The 19,754-nt window shown below is 34.1% G+C and overlaps 1 protein-coding gene across 17 annotated transcripts in view; it reads left to right on the forward strand.

Annotated features, from left to right (window-relative positions):
- MYCBP2 (MYC binding protein 2) overlaps positions 1 to 19,754 on the forward strand; it is a 216,164-nt gene that overhangs the window by 143,194 nt on the left and 53,216 nt on the right. For 10 of the 17 annotated variants that reach the window (XM_085215694.1, XM_085215695.1, XM_085215696.1 and 7 more), the window contains 7 exons: positions 288 to 385; positions 5,248 to 5,364; positions 6,137 to 6,277; positions 12,129 to 12,203; positions 14,670 to 14,894; positions 15,786 to 15,918; positions 17,588 to 17,713. In XM_085215694.1, the coding sequence (XP_085071820.1) occupies positions 288 to 385; positions 5,248 to 5,364; positions 6,137 to 6,277; positions 12,129 to 12,203; positions 14,670 to 14,894; positions 15,786 to 15,918; positions 17,588 to 17,713 (915 nt within the window). The remainder of the gene's footprint in view (positions 1 to 287; positions 386 to 5,247; positions 5,365 to 6,136; positions 6,278 to 12,128; positions 12,204 to 14,669; positions 14,895 to 15,785; positions 15,919 to 17,587; positions 17,714 to 19,754) is intronic. The other 7 variants (XM_085215700.1, XM_085215710.1, XM_085215703.1 and 4 more) reach the window with 6 other exon arrangements.

Genomic DNA, 19,754 nt, shown 5'->3' on the forward strand with positions numbered 1-19,754 from the left:
TTCATTAGTCCTTGAAAACATTATTAGGATATAAAATTACCTAGTAATGCCATGGATGCAATCTGTGACAGATACCTGAAAAGAATATAAAGTTGTTTGTCTGTGAATTTTCACGTGACGGTGTTAATGTTGAGAAAATAATACATCGTTAAGTACCTGTAAATGCCATTTGTGAAACACCTGAGTGGTTCTTTTGCATGCTCTGCAGTTACTGTTTGACTGATATTTCCTCTATTTATGTTTTGTTTGGTTTTTTTTTTTGTAACTTAGTCTTTGTTTGTTTATAGATGCTGGGCTAGAAGTAAAAGTAAAAGATCCTCCAAAGGGAATGATACCGCCTGGAACCCAACTTATTAAACCAAAGGCAGAGCCTCAACCAAACAAGGTTTGGAGAACTAAATAAACCTCCCCCCAAAATAGTTGTATATGGGTGGCATTTTATTGTTGTTTAATACATGTAGCAGTAGACTTTGAAATCACCTTAATGTGCTGAAGAGAATGAAATGAATATACTGAAAGAATATGAAACTTGCTCATTCCATCTCCTTTCTGTATATCCATTGGTAAAACTGTTAGAAACAATATAGAGAGTGCTCTTCTCTTGGTTTGTCAAACAAATACATTATGAAAACTGCAGACTGCGTTTTAGACTAATATTAGTTCTTTTTATTTGATACTGTGCTAAGATACAGGATGTAAAAAGGGTTTTACAAAGATTGTTTTCTGCTAAGGTTCTTTTGTTAGCCAACATAAAAATTGTATATTAATTTCTTTGTTATTGTCTCCCGTTATCAGAATGTCTTTTTAAAAAGATGTTATCCTTTCTGTAGCATTTGACTTTACCATTCCACCTTATTGTTCTACCCCAAAGGACTAAAGTAGACGCAAAGAACAGAGGAAAGCTTAAAGATGGTATTGCACTGCTGGGAAAGTGCCAGATAAGGGGAATATCCTCCACTTCCTCCTTGATGCTCAGAAAGAGATTTTAAGCAAGACGCTTGAATAAACTTGTATAGAAAGATACAAAATACTGAAATGACATTAATTTACCCTTCCTTGTCTTACTAGAAGAGCAAAAGTGGGTTGTTCTCCTCTGCTTAGAAGTATTTAATTATGAAAAGGATCCTTCATTGATCTCTAGTGCATCTTGATTTTTTCCAGCTTTCTGAATATACTAATGATAGTACTTTTTGTCATACAGCTCCAATCTGTGAATGTATCATTTAGTGTCCGCTTTGGCCACTAAAGAGTTTCTTTTTCCTGCACTGCCACTTTAAAATAAAAATAATATAGTTACTTCTATTTTCCACAAAATGTTTTATTCCTCGTTGCTTTTTTCAAAAGATACTTCTAGGCTATTTCCCTTCTCATCCTTAGGAATAGCTCCTCATGAGTTCCTGGTAATTTTGTTATTTATTATCTTAGTTGATCATTACCTTAATTAAAGTTTCTTGTTGAGTGAGGTTCGTCTCACAGAACTGTATGGTATTTCCACCCAAGCCATATGCTATTTACAGTCCTCCTTTCTTTTCAGTTATTACAGTGGCATTTGAGATGACTGGTTCATATATAACAGCTACATTTCTCCAAGTAACAGCAGTCATGACAGTTAAAAACAAAGAAACAAAAAGTTAAGCCACTGATGTTAAAAGGCAGTAGTCCATGTTTATTCATCTCTCTGCATTGGTACTCTTTGTTCTTGTCCAATTTGCAGCCTCTTTGAAAGAGGAGCTGTCTTTCTGCCCTGTGTCTGTTCAGCCTTTGTCCACCCTAGGATTCACTGGTGTTGCAGAAGTATGTTACATTTTTCAGTCTTTAAATTTTATATTCTTTTTCTTCTGCATCATAATTGCATAGTAAACCAGGGTGGAATATCTCTCTGTATATGAACAGTAGTATTAGAAATAGTTCAGAAATATAATTATTGCGCTGTGCTCCACGCTTCTGAATACAAGAATGCAGATTAAATATACTGAATTCCATTTCACTGAGACAGGTGGGTTACTTAGACATAAAAAGCTTCTTTTATTTTTCCCAGACCTAGATTTCAGATAACTGTAATCAGACAGTAGTGTCAGTATATTCTTGGTAGTAATCTGTTCTCATAGAGAAACAACAAAGTATCTTCATTGAAGCAGCAGAGAATTCCAGTTTTGAAACCAGGCCTAGTTGAATCTCAAGTGTAAAGTGTACACCATACTACAAGTTTGTACTGATTTCTTCTTTCTTTGTTAATTGAAGTAAGATGAGAATCTGACTTTCCTGTCCATCAAAACTAGTAAAGGAGGTTAGTGTAGTGATCTATGTTCAGTCTGGAGTGCATGAACAGTAAGTCAGTCTCCTTATAGACTGTGAAATTTAGATTAATTGATTTGTAGAAAATCCCATTCTACATATTACTTGAAACACTGTCTGTTGTGTAATTCTGGGTAGATCTTCTTTAGTTGAATTGGAAGGGGCAAGACCATTAACAATATGATTAGATAATGATGTATTTTGATGGCTTCTACTGTCCTCACATTACTGAAAAAAGAAACTAGCATCACTCAGGGAGAGAAAAAAAGACAAACTTTGAGCAGGAATGTTGTTCAGCACTTTGTAAACTGTTGTTAATTCTGTACTACACATATTCCTTTGCTGCAAGAAGTACTTCTTTTCAAATTCACCAAATAAGAAGTCTCAGTAACAAAGCTCTTGCAAAGTGCTGTGAATTTTAAAAGGTGTGTATCATAAAATGACAGAATCACAGAATCATAAAAGACCTTAAAAATCATCAAGTCCAACTGCAACCTGACCATACTATCCTAACTCAAACAACTCTCTGCGAAATCATATCCGTGAACACCACATCCAGATGGTTTTTAAACACATTCAGGGATGGTGACTCAAACACCTCACGGAGGAGCCTGTTCCAGTGCTTAATGATCCATTCTGTAAAGAAGTTTTCCCTGATATCCAACCTAAACCTCCTTTGGCACAACTTGAGGCCATTTCTCCTCGTCCTATCATCTGTCACTAGTGAGAAGAGACCAACCCTGCTCTCACTGCAATCACCTTTCAGGTATTGGAAAAGAGCAAAAACATCTCCCCTCAGCCTCCTCTTTCCCAGACTAAATAGCCCCAGTTCCTTCAGTCTCTCCTCGTAGGGCATATTCTCCAAGCCCTTCACAAGCCTTGTTGCCCTTCTTTGGACCTTGTCCAACACCTCAATGTCCTTTCTGTACTGAGGTGCCCAAAACTGAACACAGTACTCGAGGTGAGGCCTCACTAGTGCTGAGTACAGGGGTAGTATGACTTCCCTAGTCCTGCTCACCACACCATTCCTGATACAAGGCAGGATGCCATTAGCCTTCTTGGCCACCTGGGCACACTGCTGGATCATATTCATCCGACTGTCCATCAAGGTCCCTAGTTGTTGTGCCTTTCTGCATTAATCACCTTTGGTCAGAGCCCACTTTGTGCATGCTCTGTGGAAGAAGTGTCTTGGGCAGTGTTTCACAAATAAGTTACTGAACTGTTATGCTGTAGGGAAATATTCCAAGCAGAGAAGTGCTGTATCAGAAACAAGACTCATACAGTTAAGTTGGTTGTTCTTGTACGAAATAAGCATAAGATAACTTTTCTGTTTTTGCTATGTTGCCTGTCCACAGATGTGATTCCTGTACTTGCAGTTACAGTGTAAATTTTTCTATTAGATACCAACTGTTTCAAGGGCAAAAATGCTCTTTCTAGGCCTGTTTGTGTCCAAAACCTGTGTGTGAATTTTCCTTCTTCTAAATAAAAACTTTTAATCAAAGCTCTAGCTAGCCCATCATGTACTTTTCTGATGATACATTTAGGGGTAATAGTGTAAAAATTAGGTTCCCCTAATTTGCAAGGCTTTGTTTATAGGCTTCTCTATGTTGAGAATGCTTTAAGCAGTGTTCTATTTTTACAAGGAATAGAATAGCATAATCTACTTTAATTTGATTGAAAGTGACCCCTACAGAGATCTTCAAGTCCAGTGCCTTACCCCTTCAGGGCTATCCATAAATTAAAGCATATTACGAAGGGCATTGTCCAGATATCTCTTGAACACTGACAGGTGTGAGGAAATCAACCATTTCTCCAGGGAGCCTGTTCCAGTGTTCGACCATCCTCACATGAAAGTTTTTCCTAATGATACCTCCCCTGGCACAACTCTCTGCTGTTCACGCATGTCGTGTCATTAGTTGCCAGTGAGATGAGACCTACACCTGTCTCTGTGCTTCCCCTCCTCAGGAAGTTTAGAGAGCAATGAGGTGACCACTCAGCCTCTTTTTCTCTAAACTATGCAAAAACATTTACATTATTTTTGTTTAAAAAATAAATTGTTAATAACAGTAACTCTTACAGTATATACAATTTCTTAAATAATTTCTTTAGAGCAAAAAAAGCAATTTATGCACTTAAGTATTACCTTCACTTTTTTTTTCTGGGTTGATTCTATCCTTATCATTCTGTGCTTTATGCTAATTTAAAGATTGAGTTTGTACTTCAGTTAATAAGTTTCTGTTTCATAATGTTGAGTTTGAAAATAACCTTCAAAGGAAGATGTTGTACAATGCAGACACATATACGCATTTCTTAAGCCATCTTTTTGGTTTCTGATTTTAAGTAGTTTGTTCTTCTGTGGGCAAATTACCTAGTAACATGCTTGAAAGCCAAAAAAAAAAAAAAAAAAAAAAAAAAAGAGCAAATATCTGGGAGATTTTGTCGGCTGTAGTAAATCAAACTAGTAACGTAGTGTCTCATCTAACTTTCATGTGAATAAGAAAGAAATTATTGAAAAACTGCTTCAGAAGTAAGTAGGAATATCTGTTCTTTTGCTGTTTATAAAAAGCTATTTAAGCTATTTACTAAGGCAAGTATCCATATGTTTGCCAGAAAGACTAACCAAGTCTTTTGGAACTTATGTGAATGCATAAATTGTAGGTGAGCAGTAAAAAGAATCAGAAGTTTGTAGTTACCATTGTCTGATGTAACAAATCTTTCAGTGATTGAGTCAATTTGTTTCTTGACCTTGTTTCAAAAAGTTTTTTTGTTTTGTTATAGTTTGAAAAAGAAAAAAATGTGAAATCGTGCACAGCACCCATGGGAAACTAGCAACAAACTGTAACTCTGCCATCTTGTCGCTAGCATTTCAGAATCTATTAAACCTATTTCTTTTTACTCTGAGAGCTCTGTTCCAATTTTTTCTTCCTTACTGTCTTCCATTGCTTCTCTTAGGTTCGCAAATTTGTGGCCAAGGACAGTGCAGGGCTTCGTATCCGTAGCCACCCTTCCCTTCAGAGTGAGCAAATAGGCATAGTGAAAGTCAATGGATCCATCACTTTCATTGACGAGGTAATTAATAAGAAATTTCTATTGAAAATTGGGCTAAGATGTATAGTTAATCCATGCAAATAATGTTGTTGTTTTTCATGTCTAGATGTGGACAGGTACAACTTGAGTACATGAGAGTATAAATTGCAAAAATCTAAATATTTACCAATTTAATTTTTTCAAACTGTCATTTTCTTTTTATTTACTTATTTGCAAATTTGTTTAACAGTCATTGTGATACCAGGAAACAAAATTCCTGGAGTTCATCTCCCAGTAATATCTAAGTATTTAGTTGTTCATGACCTAGTATTTCAGCTCTACATAAAAATTCAAAGATATAGGTATAATTTTCATTATATTCTTCATTTACATTTTCACAAGATCAGTAGTGTATTAGACTACTCTACATGTATAACTTTCTGTGTAACTTCATATGCAAGGAATATTTTTGCAATTTACTAAGTTAATTTATCAGCAAAAAAGTGGAAAGTGGGGAACAGTAAGCATATAAAGGCTTGGCATTCTTTGCTCTTTTCTCTCAAAGCAAATCTTATTGTTGCATTATCTGATTTTAAATTTATCTTTGCATCTTGCCTTCTGAAAATACATGACTCTCATTACTTTGAAATTCAGATTTGCTCAATATTCCTATCTGCCTCTTCTTATATTCTGTCAATACAGTGAAAATAATTATTTCCTTGCTATTGCTGTTTGTCTAATATCTGTTAATCCTTACTAGCCACTGAATGGTTACAGGAGGGCATGGCTCGTTTTTGTTGCTTGTTTCCCATAGATCCACAATGATGATGGTGTTTGGCTGAGGCTGAATGATGAGACAATAAAGAAGTATGTTCCTAACATGAATGGTTACACTGAAGCCTGGTGTCTCTCTTTTAACCAGCATCTTGGCAAGAGCCTTCTGGTACCTGTTGACGTAAGTAAAAGGTGCCTTAGAAAAATATCCAAAGTACACTCTATCCTCATTACAAGACTTTCTTTAATTAAGGCTGCAAATGAGTCCTGAGGTAAAAGAATATTTTAATGACTAAAGACTGTCTTATATGCGTTACCATTTTTGAGGGCTGTTGTGTAATGAGGGTGGAGTGTAGAAATACATGTATAAAAAGCAAGGCTTTTTATGTTGAACTCTTATCCTAAAGGATATGCGAAAGTGCAAAGACCGCTACAGTAGTCTTAAAATGTGTAATTGTTAGATTATGCACCAGGTGTTTCCAGTGCAACACTTCATTGTCCGTAAAGTGGCCCAATAATGTAAAGATTTCTGAAGAGGCTTCCAGCCTGCAGTTAATACTGTTGTTTCAATGTTATTAAAAACATGTCACATGCTTTCATCTTTGATATTTTTCATTGATATTTTTCATAAATTTTGTTTGTATCCTTGAGTTATAGATTATTAGTTAATCAAAGAATCAGAACACCAAAGCTCACTAAAGAAGTAGAATTTATAATAAAAGCAAGCAAAGCATAATTTATCTAGATAACTTTAATAGTGAACACAATCACTACAGTTCAAAGATGGTTACAGTTTTGCTGGCAACAAGATATAGTTTTTAAAAAATACATATGTAAACAAAACCAGTGTTGTTTCTCATCAAAACTTCTGAAAGTACAGGTCTTCTGGATCACCTGTTATTGTGCATTCTTCAAAGAGAGAAGTAACTTGATTTCTTCAGAGATGTGAGAACCAGTTCTAATCGTTAATGCAGCTATTTAGATTGGAGTTGCCTTCTTATATGAGTGAGTTGCTATTTGCAGCTTAAGACAGTTAGCAAATACTCAACCAGTTTAAAAACTTGCAACCAGTACTTTCAGTGAAACTGGACTGCTTGCAAGTAGGTAAATCTGGCAGTTCATAAATCCCCAGTGGCTACAGTCCATGTTCTGACAACATTACATGATATGACTAGATCTTCTTGTCTAGAATTTATTTGTTGGCATCTTTTTATTTGGAGAGTGCATTCAATTGCATCTTTATTTTGGGAACTACTTTAATACTGCATTTGGGAAGCAAATTATTTCCGTACTCAGCCATCAGTTTCTTGAACAAGTGACAACAGTCATTTACCTAGCTTGTTATAAAATATATGAACACATGGAAAAAATAAGTTTTGTTTAAAATATTCCTTGAATTTTGAATCTAGTTTTCTATTGAGTATCAATTTCTCTAGTACACTAGTCAATCGTTAGTGTTTTTCATACAGCAGCTCACCCATAATAAAAATGAATTCACTGATGACAGAGTAATCAGCTTCAGTAAATCTGTAGCCTGGATGCACATTATATATTTTTCAGATTTTTTTTTCTATTACCAATACTTTTTATTTATTTGCTATGAGGAAAGTTATTGAGCCTCAGTAGTCGTGGAAGTGGCTAGCTTACTAGCTTCCTAACTTACTAACTTATTACTTTGTCAGTTTCAAATGGTTTCAGTACACATGCATTTCTAGAGGAAAATTTAGCTTTCTCAGACAAACTTAAAAGAAATGGCTCTCTTAGCAAATAGTATATAACCCAGAATATCCAGTTCTGATAACATCAAATTTTGATTAAATAAATAGACCAGATGCAATAAAATGTGAAAAATAGCCCATTGTGGAGTTTACTGTGTGAATGCTTCTTTAAAGTTCAGATAGAATATTATACGTCTTTTTTTTCTTATTAAAGAATTCTGCAAAATAGTTTTGATACCATCTGAACTCTGAAGATCTGATAGATATTACTAATTTTCTTTCAACTACCCAGTTCTATTACATCCTCAATAGCAAAAGGTAAAAGTTGCATGCTTTTGTGGCTTCTGATCAGTAAGGAGCCAGTGGTGAACACAGCAAAAATTACAGAGACGTAACTACAACTTTAAGATGATCATTATATTAACAAATGTTTTGAACTACTTATGAATGGAGGTTTTATTTGCATCTCTCTCATTTTTATTATTATTTACTAATTTTTGGAAGGACAAAGCATATCCTGAAATGATTTACTTTTATTATGATCATACTTAAGCATGAAAATTTATGTACTTGTTTCATGGTCATAAAAGGAAAGGAAATCTATATTTTTTTTCTTTCTTAACAATCACAAAACAAACATCAAGGTTCCATGGCTTTTAAATATCTTAGACTTTTTAGTGCATGCTAGTATATCATTAGGAAGTACACCATTTGACGAAATTTTGTAAACTTTTTTTAAGCTCCTGATTTTTGTAAGTCAATTTTAAACTCTTTCCTTCCAAATCTTGATCGAGTAAAGTGATACTGCCTTCTCATTAGAAAGCCTTAAAGTCTCTTGAGGTAATCAGTGAGATGAGAACACTCGAAATTAGGTGTTCGTTGTTTGCCTTTTCTCTGCATTTTTCAGTTGTCAAATCTGCTAAACGCAGTCTTGTAGAGTCGAATGACCAATGTGGTAAAAGATGCATTAAGAAATGTTAGAAGTTCTGTTTATGAAAATGTGAAATAATTTCTGCCTACCCATCCTTTTCTATTTAATTGGGTAACTGAATAGCATTATGAACGGGACATAGTAAAAAAATAAAAATAAAAATCAGTAATATATACGGTTTCTAAAATCTGCAGCAGATTTAACAGTATTGGCTGTAGAAGAGGAAAACACTTCAAGTCTTATGTGCCTAAAAATACATATGGAAAATCAAGTGGCTGAATTAGATATGATATTCCCTGTTCAAATAAATCCCACATTGTTTTTACTAAACTTAATTTTTATTCAACTCGTGTTTGTACAAGTAGTTTGCTACTCTGATTATGGTACTATGTTAATTTAAACACGTAAGTTTTTTGCAATGCTAAGTTACGTGTGTAAAATTTCTCAGTGCATCTTGTAAAATATATTTAAGATTTTTTTTTAAAGAAAGCTGTAATTGCTCCATTTCATCACTGTATTAATTCAACAGTGAACGAAGGAAAAATATTTTTTGTGTGTTAATTTTCTGCAGTGTTAATTTCCTCTTCTTTGCATATATATTGCACTTGCTTTTTTTTTAATAGACATTAATTGTTTATCTTAAGATAAAACAAGTACTGAGTATCTTAGATCTCAATACACTGTATATTGTGATCAAAGGTATTATATTTAAAGATTAATGATCATGGGAATGTAGAGATTCTATCTTAGTTTTGGCCACTTAAGAAAAGTTTGGTAGTCTGACATTTTCCTATATTTGCTCTTCTCCTTTCATGAGGAGCAACTATATAGACATTGATCTCAAATTGCACATCTAACCCATCTTCATATTCTGTGATTTTGGATTGGCTTCTTAAGATCCTGGTACTTACTTTTCCTTCTGTTTTGTCAGAATCAGTTAACTGTTCTTTCTGCATTCAAGAAGATAGAGCATAAAGCAATGCAAACTAATGAAAAACAGTTTTGTTTTATGGGAAGTCATAGAAAGTAATATTTTGGTTAAACTCTGAAATTTTAAAAAGATATATGTTGAACTCTGAATATTTTTGTTACTTCATTTTAAATGTCAGATGTATAATTATAGGGAATTCTTTACCCTACTGCTGAATTTTACTGTTATATTCCCCAACCACTATAGACTAACAGAACTGAGAAACTGCATTTTTTTCCAATGATTATTGTAGTTAAAGAGAGAACCAAAACCAGTATGTAGGTTATCTTGTGTGATTGCAGAGCCTCCATGGTTGCAGAGCCCCCATGTTTCTATGAAAACACTGAAAGACATTCACAACAGATTTCTACCATCATTTTAGGCATGATAGGAGTCAATTGGAGAGTGAGGGTATGCTGAGTAAAAAGTTTAGATTATTATTTTAGATAAGACAGCTTTGAAAAATAGTACTGAGATTTTAAATGTTTTAACATCTGCTAATTTTCAGTGGTGAAGTAATTTATATTCAACTTCATGATTTCTGAAATGTAAACTTTATTAGAAAAAAAGGTATGAAGTTTTTCTGGGAACGATTCCTGAAATTATTTTTAATTTTTGGAAGGGAAGGATAAAATAAACTGAAACCTACCAATTATAGCTTAAGAACTAAATATAAAGTCTTGCATGTAGTAGTTTCTTCTGAATTAAAAATTATTTCTCAACTACGTACCACATATATTGATTATGACATGCTAAAAGCCAGGAAGCCGGAAAGCTCTAATGTTCCGAGAGCACAGGAGAGGATCTGGCTTTATCTTCAGTGTGTTGATGAGCCAGCACACTCCCAGTTCACTGCTGTTGGTTTCTTCTGTGTGTTTTTCACATATATCTTTGTAGCATGTCAACAGAGATTATTGAAATGATACTTCATTATCTATGTTTGTTTGAACAATAGAAGTCCGTCACAAAATATGAAACATGCAGCAAAGTAAAATCATCAGTCTCTTAAGCTACATTAGATGTCTATAAAGCAAACTATCATTAGGCAAATAGAGCCTTTCATAATTGTCGTAGATTTATGTAAGCCTCTACTCTCTGATCTTCCTGTCTAACACCGTCCTTGCCTCCCCTGATTCCCCAAAGCATCTTTTACTTGTGTACCACTTCCAATTTCTAATGGAATTATTGTGTTTGATAATTTCTCCATTTTTGTCAGTTATAAATTATTGTCTATCTCATGATAGAAGTAAATTTACTTATTTTTGACAAGTTGGTGTGTTTTTTTCAATGATTATGGATAAAGCATGCAAAATGTATTTTGTACTTGTCCATTTCTGCTTACAGTGTTTAATTTCCTTTTCTTTAATTACTGTTAAATTTTAATATGAATGCTGTCCAGGGATTTTAGTTGGTTCCCCTGTAAAGGTGGAGATAGGAAATAAGGTTTTGATAAAACAGTTCATACAGATTAAATGGTGGCTTTGATAAGTGGTTTCTGCCATACTGATTCTTGATATTACTGCCTATGTACTATTAATTCTTTCATTCCATAGGAACAGTGACAGTTTCTTTGAAATGTGTAGAAACAGCTTTATGGACATTTTTATGGAGGAAAGATGTCTGCATTTAGTGTTTTCTAATAGCTAATAAATGCTGTCCTAGCTGTTCTGTGTAGGCAAAAAATACACTGTGCAGCAGTGCATGTTTCTATAATATGGTCCGTTTCTTATAAACTTAGTGAACTCTCTCTGGTATCTCCATTTGATGATTTTCCATTATTAACTAGTAAATGTACTGTATATCTTATAAAACAAATGAGATTTTAGTGATTGTTTTAAAACACTCTGAAATTTTTGCTTTCAGTACAGAGTGCAATTTTTATCTGCATGCTAGCAAAATCTTTTGCACAAATGAGTTGAGTTTCTCTCCAAAAGAGTGATCTTAGCTCTTGTGCATCTGAGTTCTGAATTGGTGACAAAAGTCCATTTGCAGTAGTCCTGATATAATGGAAATTCTTTCAGAATAGCGGAATGTCTTGCTATAAAACTGTGGTTTGTGATGGAACAAACTACTGTTTCATCATAACAGAAGTGTGAGATTTATCTGTGCACAGTCTCAAGCTTCATAAAAAATGTCTGGCTCTTAGTTACAGTAAATGGCATGACACACTCCATCCATTTAGAGCTTTTGACATACCGAATGGTTTTTGTTCAATAGATAATTTGCCAAGGGGGCAATGGATTCAGGTGGCTTAATCAGAAAAACAAAGTTTTCCCTTTTGGGAAGTATTCTACCAGTAAAACTACTTGTGCAGAAAGTTTGCATTACAGTGCTTCTAACTTCTTCCTCCAATGTTTCTTTGTTCCCATTTTCTTCTTGATATATGTCTTTTTTTTAAAACTTTGTTGCTCAGAATGTCTTTAATGCTAGCCAAGGAGTAAGGGATTTGGACTTTTTTTCATGGACTTCCAAAGCTTTACCCCCTAAGGTGAGTTAAGTGACAGGAACAGTCACATTGAATCTTTTTTTTTTTTTTTTCCTCATAAATCAAATTTACATTAAATATTCCTTGAAGTCTGTTTTACCATGAATTATTTTTACAGCAAATGGAAGGTTGACTTAGAATGCTGTGTCTGTATCTCTTCTTTTACAATGGTAAAATAAAAATGCTAGACTAGATAGCTGAGTTGAGCTGAGTTGTCATTGATTTATAAGTTGCACTCTCTTTTAATAACAAACAAAATTAGAAATTCAGGGAGATGGCTAGTAACATAATAGAGGCATTCATTCTTGTTTTGATGTTATTAAAGTGTATGCTTTAAATTGCAGTATCAAATAAGTTTACATTCGTATGAGCAAGACTGCAAAAATTTAATACATAAACCATTTTTAATCTTAAAATTATGGAATTGTAGGAATGCATTACATTACATGCATACATACATAGTTAAGCAGTTTAAACTATCTACTTATGTGCTTGTCGAAATCTCTGTACAGCCTTGTAGTGATTTGAGATCAGTGTTGTTTTCGTATTAAACTTTCACATGAACCTTGTAAAGAAAATGACACTCAAAGTGCTTACTGGTTTAGAGATACAAAAATGTGTTATTCACTGGATTTTCTTCCCCAGAATGGCAGTTTTTTACTGTTACATCAATATCTAGGGAATGTTAAAACTATCTTCAGATAGCATGCATTTTTTGTTTGTTTTTCTCTTTGGACCAACTTCAGCTTGAAAGCTTTGAAAGTCCATTTTCTATAAAGGTTTCTTGGAAAGGCTGATGAATAACTCTGGACATAATGCACAGACTTCAATACAAAAAAAATCTGAAAATATGTTAATTAGAGATTACAGGAAATAATGTAAAATAAAAAAAAGTAAATAACATGACTAGAACTTCAGTTTAAAACTGATTTTTAGAAGTATTCTACACAGCAGGAGATGTAACAGGAGATTATGGAGGCAGAAAGTATTAGCACATTCAGAATAAATTAAGTCTTTAGGAATGAGATTCATAAGCAGACAATAAATGAAATAGGATTATGCCCTCTAACATCCATATAAAGAAGTTTTTACCTATGTTGCTCCCAAAGTAATTCCTCCTATTTATTTCCGTGGAAATTAGATACAAAAAGCATAACAACATTACTTAGTACAGCAAATTCTCAGCTACAAAATAACCTCACTAGCTGATTTGCGTGGGTGCTCTCCATTTGGTGATGTGACAGCAGTACTTGGCCATTCAGAACGTGTCTTGTCTTTCATATCACTGCTGCCATTGCCGAAATGCACCACCTGCTGCTTCACTGTAGTCACATCCACTATTTGATCTACATAAGCATTCAGCAAAGCATCGATGAATGAATTGGCAGGAAGCTTCAGCCTCTACTATCATACCACCAACAGCTTCTGATGTCATGGGCCAACATAATAAAATAGGAGACATTACTTTTAGAGCAGCCTTAGGAAATGCTGGTATATAAGTGATGGCCCACTGGCAATGGCTTGTGTGCTACTTTTGAGTAGCATTTTGTGTTGCCATGACTGAAGACATATGGACTAAGTAAACCACTGGCTTCCTCCAATAGGGCTTTATTTAGGCTCATAACTTTCAAATCTTCTTTTCAAAGCATATATGACTTGTATTTTAAGCATAATAGAGCTTGTTCCTGCTTCTCGCTTCATTCCTTTAGATGTTACCCTAATCCTTCAGATTTTCCAGTATAACAGTATAGTAGACCTCTTAGGCATTTAATTTATCTATGACTGACTGAAAATCTATTTTTCTCCTATTTTTAGTAACTATCAATATTTATAAATAGGAAACACAAAGTATTTTCTCAGTTTGAATTTGAGTGGATTTTTAATCTATAATTGGTACTAGGTGAAATAAATTGCAAGCCTTTTTATTGTCTGAGTAAAAATAATAAATATGCAGTACTTTTTATAAGAATCTATGATGTTTTTATTATTCTTTGTCTTCATTTTACCTTCAAACTAAATTAGCAAATGTGTTATAATACTAAAATCAAAAAAGAAGCTTATCATTGGAAAGAGATTCTATTTAATGTCATTTTATATAGCTCATGTTTTTTTGCTATATTATTTCACAAATACAGCAGGAGGAATGAATGTATATCCTAGTAAATGTCAGTATGAAGCAAGTTTTAGTTTAAATGGTAGGATAAATATTTATAGTGTCTAATTCCCTTTTAAATAACTTGTGTGTATTTAAGCCACTTCTGTTTCAGGAATAACAGGGCGACTTTTCAGTTGATTTACTAGTAGTTCAGTTTATTATTGCATGCTAAAATTAGCAATGTAACTAGTATCTCACCTTGGTTTGGAATTTAATTATTTCATTCTTGAAATAAGTATTTCTTATGTGAAGAGTTGAAGAGTGTTAGTGATGGATTTTATTCTGTTCTGTTTTTTGTTTTTTTAATTTCTCAGGAGTCTAAGTCTAGTACTGGTGATTTTTTCAAAGACCTAAATTCACACTGCCCACAGGAAGCAGTGATGCAAGAACAAGATATGTCATTACTTCGAGGTGGTCCTGGAGTGTACAAGGTAGTGAAGACTGGCCCATCAGGTCACAACATCAGAAGCTGTCCTAACCTTAGAGGTATCCCAATTGGAATGTTAGTTCTGGGAAACAAAGTCAAAGCAGTGGGCGAGGTATGGATCCTTGTAGCTTCAGTTCATGTCTTCATAGATACCAATATGTAACTAGTAAACTCAACAAAAGAATCTGCTCCTGTACAGGTTTGCTTTTCCAATCTTTATGACAAATACTATCTTCTGAACTTGGTTTACATTTTAAATACTAATGTAATTCTGATTTTTGTCTTTGATGTGTGTTCATTGAAATAATGTTAAAGTTGTAAAGTGGTTTCATATGCTTGCTTGCATATTTGTTGCTCTATTCCTTACAAAATGATGTTTCTGTTTTATGTTTTTGTCATATGCTTTGAAAGAATTTTGTTTCACTGAAAAACAAAATTTTTTCTAGGATCTAACCAATTAACAAGTTTCTCTGCTACTGTTTTGACTCATTTGTTCAGTTTCTGAACTATTGTTACTGTTCACGGTTTTTCAGTTGTAATGTTTTATGGTTAAGAAGGGCTTAAGGATGAAGTGTGTCATGCTATTTTCTAAATACAGTGTCAGGAACAAAATTAGTACTTACACAAATGTTTCATATATAACTCACTCTTACAATTCTGTTGTTGCAGCCACTCGTAAGAAGGTATACCTTGAATATCTCCTTCAAGTTTTTACTTAGGCTTATTTGAATGTTTTACAGTTGTGGCGTTGGTGTTGCTTTTTCCAAACATAAGCAGGTTTAATATTACTGGAAATATTCCTAATTGTAAATGTGCCATGAATGGTTTTGGTTCTTCAGTCTGCCTCAGCCTGTGGCCTTAATTTAAGAAACTTTTAAGAAGATTTTATTATACTACAAAGACTGGAATGCACATATTTTTCAGATTCTGAATTAGGTTGCTGAATTGTACTACCGAATAATCTGCAAAGTCAGTATGTTGTGCTTTTTTATGTGTACAACAGGTGACTAATTCTGAAGGTACATGGGTACAAATGGATAAGAACAGCATGGTAGAGTTCTGTGAAAGTGATGAAGGCGAGGCGTGGTCGTTAGCTAGAGACAGAGGTGGAAACCAGTACCTCCGACATGAAGATGGCAAGTTGTTTTGTTTTCTAATTAACTTAGAAAAAAATTACAAGAAATTTAAATTGGACAAACAGAGAAGGTATTCCCTCGTATTTTCTTCTGTATCAGTTATGGGTCATAATTCTATCCTTCCTTTTAGCTATAGGGATCATTTTCAAATAAGTACTTGTGTACTTCTTTCAGACTTTCATCTTTTTCTGTGTCTATATGAGAAGAAGAGCAGAGAGAATTGTTTATGTCCTTTTTGGTTTTAATTCTGCTACATTGTATCCCATTAAAAAACCATTACAGTTTTTTTTAGACACTGAATTTTAAATTAACATCACGTTTCTAATTATTCTAGTTAGCAGTGAATTATTACATTTCCTTAAAATGCAGAATTTCTGTCCTGAGAAATTCATGTTCAGACTGGGTAAGAACTAGAAATAATGAAAGAAAACATAAGCAAAAGATTAGTACCCAAAGTTTGCTATTGCATATTTGTAATTTTATTTTGATTGTGCTTCTTATTGGTCATCCTCCAAGCATTACTGATCTTTATTACTTATATAAAATCTTTTACTCAAATGCTTTCTGTGAAAACTTCGATGCATCCTGAAATTGTTAATTCCATAATAGATAGACTAACCCGTCTGACTGAGTTCTCAGGTACAAGATCATGGCCTACCCATTGTTCCCTCAAAAGATGAAACAGGAGTGATCTGACATTATTTGCACTTCAGGAGAAGATCATCTAGACCAACCTCACGGCGAAGAGTCAGCTAGAACAAGTTGCTTCTCAGGCCATTGTCTAGTAAAAGTCAAAATATTTAAAATAGTTCCAACCTCTCTGGGTAACCTGTATCAGTATTTACCCACCTTCACAGTGGAAAAAAAAAAATTCGTAATACAGTTTCACACTCTGCAACATTTGTTGTCCCTTGTCCTGTCACTGTAAGCCTTCCAAAAAAGTCAGGCTTCATCTTCTCTGACTCTTCCAGTTATGTAATTGAAGGGAGCAGTAAGATCTCTAGTTAGCTTTTGCTTTTCAAGAATAAACAAGCTTAGTCTCTCAACCTCTCCATAGATGTGTGCTCTGTAGTGCCCAGACTGTCTTGGTGGCTTCTGCTGAATTCATTTTAGCCTGTATTTGAATGGGGAGCCTGAAATTAAATACTGCTGTCTAGTGCCTCTTACTTTTCAAATTTCTAGTAAAAATTAATATGAATCTTCATTAGCATGACTTCAATAAATATTTCTCACTGAGAATACTTGTTCTTCCACGAATTGTAGAAATTTGGTGTAATTCCCTATGAGGCTGATTTGTTTCAGCTCGCGTAAGGAGTTAGTTTCTTCAAGCTACATTCAAAAATGGATTTAACAGCTGTTATCCAAAGAATAAATAAATAATCAAATGGTGTGATATTACTGAAAATAAGTTCTCAAGCCTATGGCACATGACAGCAAAAGTTGCAACAACTCAGTCAAATGTAAAACCAATCTGAATGATATTAACTCCTCAATCTTTTCATTTTTAGAGCTTGAGCTCTAGGGAAGAAAGATGTCCTTTTCTTTCTGAGAAGAATTGAGTAGAATGAAAGAGTGCTCTTTGGAGAAAAAAAAATTTCCTTTGTGACTCATCTTTCCAGTGTAAAATCTGAGAAGATCTAATTCTAAAGTGATACGGGTTTTTTTGCAGAGCAAGTTCTTCTAGATCAGAACGTTCAGACTCCTCCTCCAAGTCCATTTTCAATGCAAGCTTTCAGTAAGGGGACGAGCTGTAGTAATGGACAAGGGTTTGATTACGGCCTTGGAAATAACAAAGGTATGTTTTTTCACTCACATTTTTTAAAATGATAATTATCTTAATTTTGCTTATGTTTTTGTCACTCATTTAATACTCTTTTAGTCACCATCAGATGTTCTCCAAAAGAAGAAATCAGTAGCACAATGAATTGTAAGGTGTTTTTTCTTTACTTCAATTTCACTCAGTCTAAGTACTCTGTATAAAAGCATCATCAAATGCTTGAAAGTTATAGACAGGTGAGGCTTTCTGTAATCATAGAAGCATAGAATGGCCTGGTTTGAAAAAGACCATAATGATCATCTAGTTTCAAGCCCTCTGCTATGTGCAGGGTCGCCAACCACCAGACCAGGCTGCCCAGAGCTACATCCAGCCTGGCCTTGAATGCCTCCAGGGATGGGGCATCCACAACCTCCTTGGGCAACCTGTTCCAGTGCATCACCACCCTCTGGGTGAAAAACTACCTCCTAAATGCCAGGCACAACACTAAAATGTAGAAAAGAAAAATAAACACTTGCAAAACAAGATACGAAAGGTATTGTATTTAGAAAAAGAAGTTTTGAAAAGATCAGAAACATTCTTAAACACTTCTAACCTGTCTTAAAATGTGAAGTGCTTTTGATTGGATAACAGACATTTGAGATTTATGTTGCAGAACTGAAGTTACCTTTCAAACTCAGAGATACCAGTTACAAATACTGGGAAATAAATAACATCTTACTCATTTTACTGACATAAAATAGTAGTTTCTCTTAAGCATGATTTATTTCATTGATGAGATGTAAACATACATAAGCCATGGCAGTAAACTCAAATTGCTTGCCTTCTGTTCATTCATTAATTAAATCAAGAATACTTAATAATTGCTGAGGCTGATGTCCTCAATAAATACTACTGAAGCACAGAGCTCTGTCATTATACTCTCGTCTCGTTTCTGTCCTCTGTCAGTGCCAGTGAGAATGTAGGCCTTAGGTGTGCAGTGTGATTTTAATACCAGAACATAATATAAGTGGTCTCTGAATTAAAAATAAATAAATAAATCTTGAATTGAAACTTGTTTTAAAGGAGGACAAATATATATGATAGCCACAGTTCTACCATTACATACCATTATACAAGTAGCTTTTATTATTCAGATAGAAAGGTTAAAATATGGTCAAGTATATTCAGGAGAAACAACATTAAGGAGTTTTTGAGTCATTTCTTGTTGGAACTACAAGCATTAATTAGAACTCTGCCTCTTCTATTACCTGATTAGCAGGACCTGAAATTATCAAGTAGCCTGCAAGTTATGCAGTTATCACTGTAGCTCCAAGAGTCATTTAGTCGCCATCTTATATCAGGGTGTTACATCATAGCATCAAATTCCCTAAAAAGCTGTAAATGTACTGACAAAGTTTACTCAAGGGCAGTGAAATGTGAGTATTAACACATAGACATAGAAAAGTAATGAATTATTTTTCCTTCACTCTTTTTTTTCAACTGCCTCATACTCAGTTACAGGGTAAAATCATCAAAACACATAAATCTTTGCAGAAATCGCATAACAGTGTTGTTTGGCTGCTTTCTTTGTAAAGGTCAGCTGTGGGAATACAAGAAAAACTGTTCAGAGCAGAAGCTATGGAACAAGATAAACAGCAGTCAGCTAGATGACTTTATTCATTCCATGTACTGTAACTGCTTCTGAATTCTTGGAAAAAAAAAGACAGCAAAAAGTTGTTGGCAACTGTATTTGAAAGAGTAATGATATTTCCTTGCCCCTGCAAAAAAGAAATAGAATTAATGTATCATTATTTTATGTACTGCCAGCTTGCATTCACAAATCTAAGAAGCTTTGAGTTTTGTGGAAGAGAAAGAATTGAAGACACAAACACTATGTATTAGGAAAAAATTCGAGTGAAGCAGTTCCATTGGAGATTCTTGTTGTTTGTCAAAAGAACTTTCTGTGAGGATGCACTAGTTTAAATGCAAATTTAGTCACATGCATTGGTTGAATGTAAAGATACCCAGTATTAGCTCTGTGTTTACAGTATTGCTAGTATGCAGCTCTTCTTAGAGGTTT

The sequence above is a fragment of the Meleagris gallopavo genome, chromosome 1 (genome assembly GCF_905368555.1).
Source record: "Meleagris gallopavo chromosome 1, MGAL_WU_HG_1.1, whole genome shotgun sequence".
Lineage (NCBI taxonomy): Eukaryota > Metazoa > Chordata > Aves > Galliformes > Phasianidae > Meleagris > Meleagris gallopavo.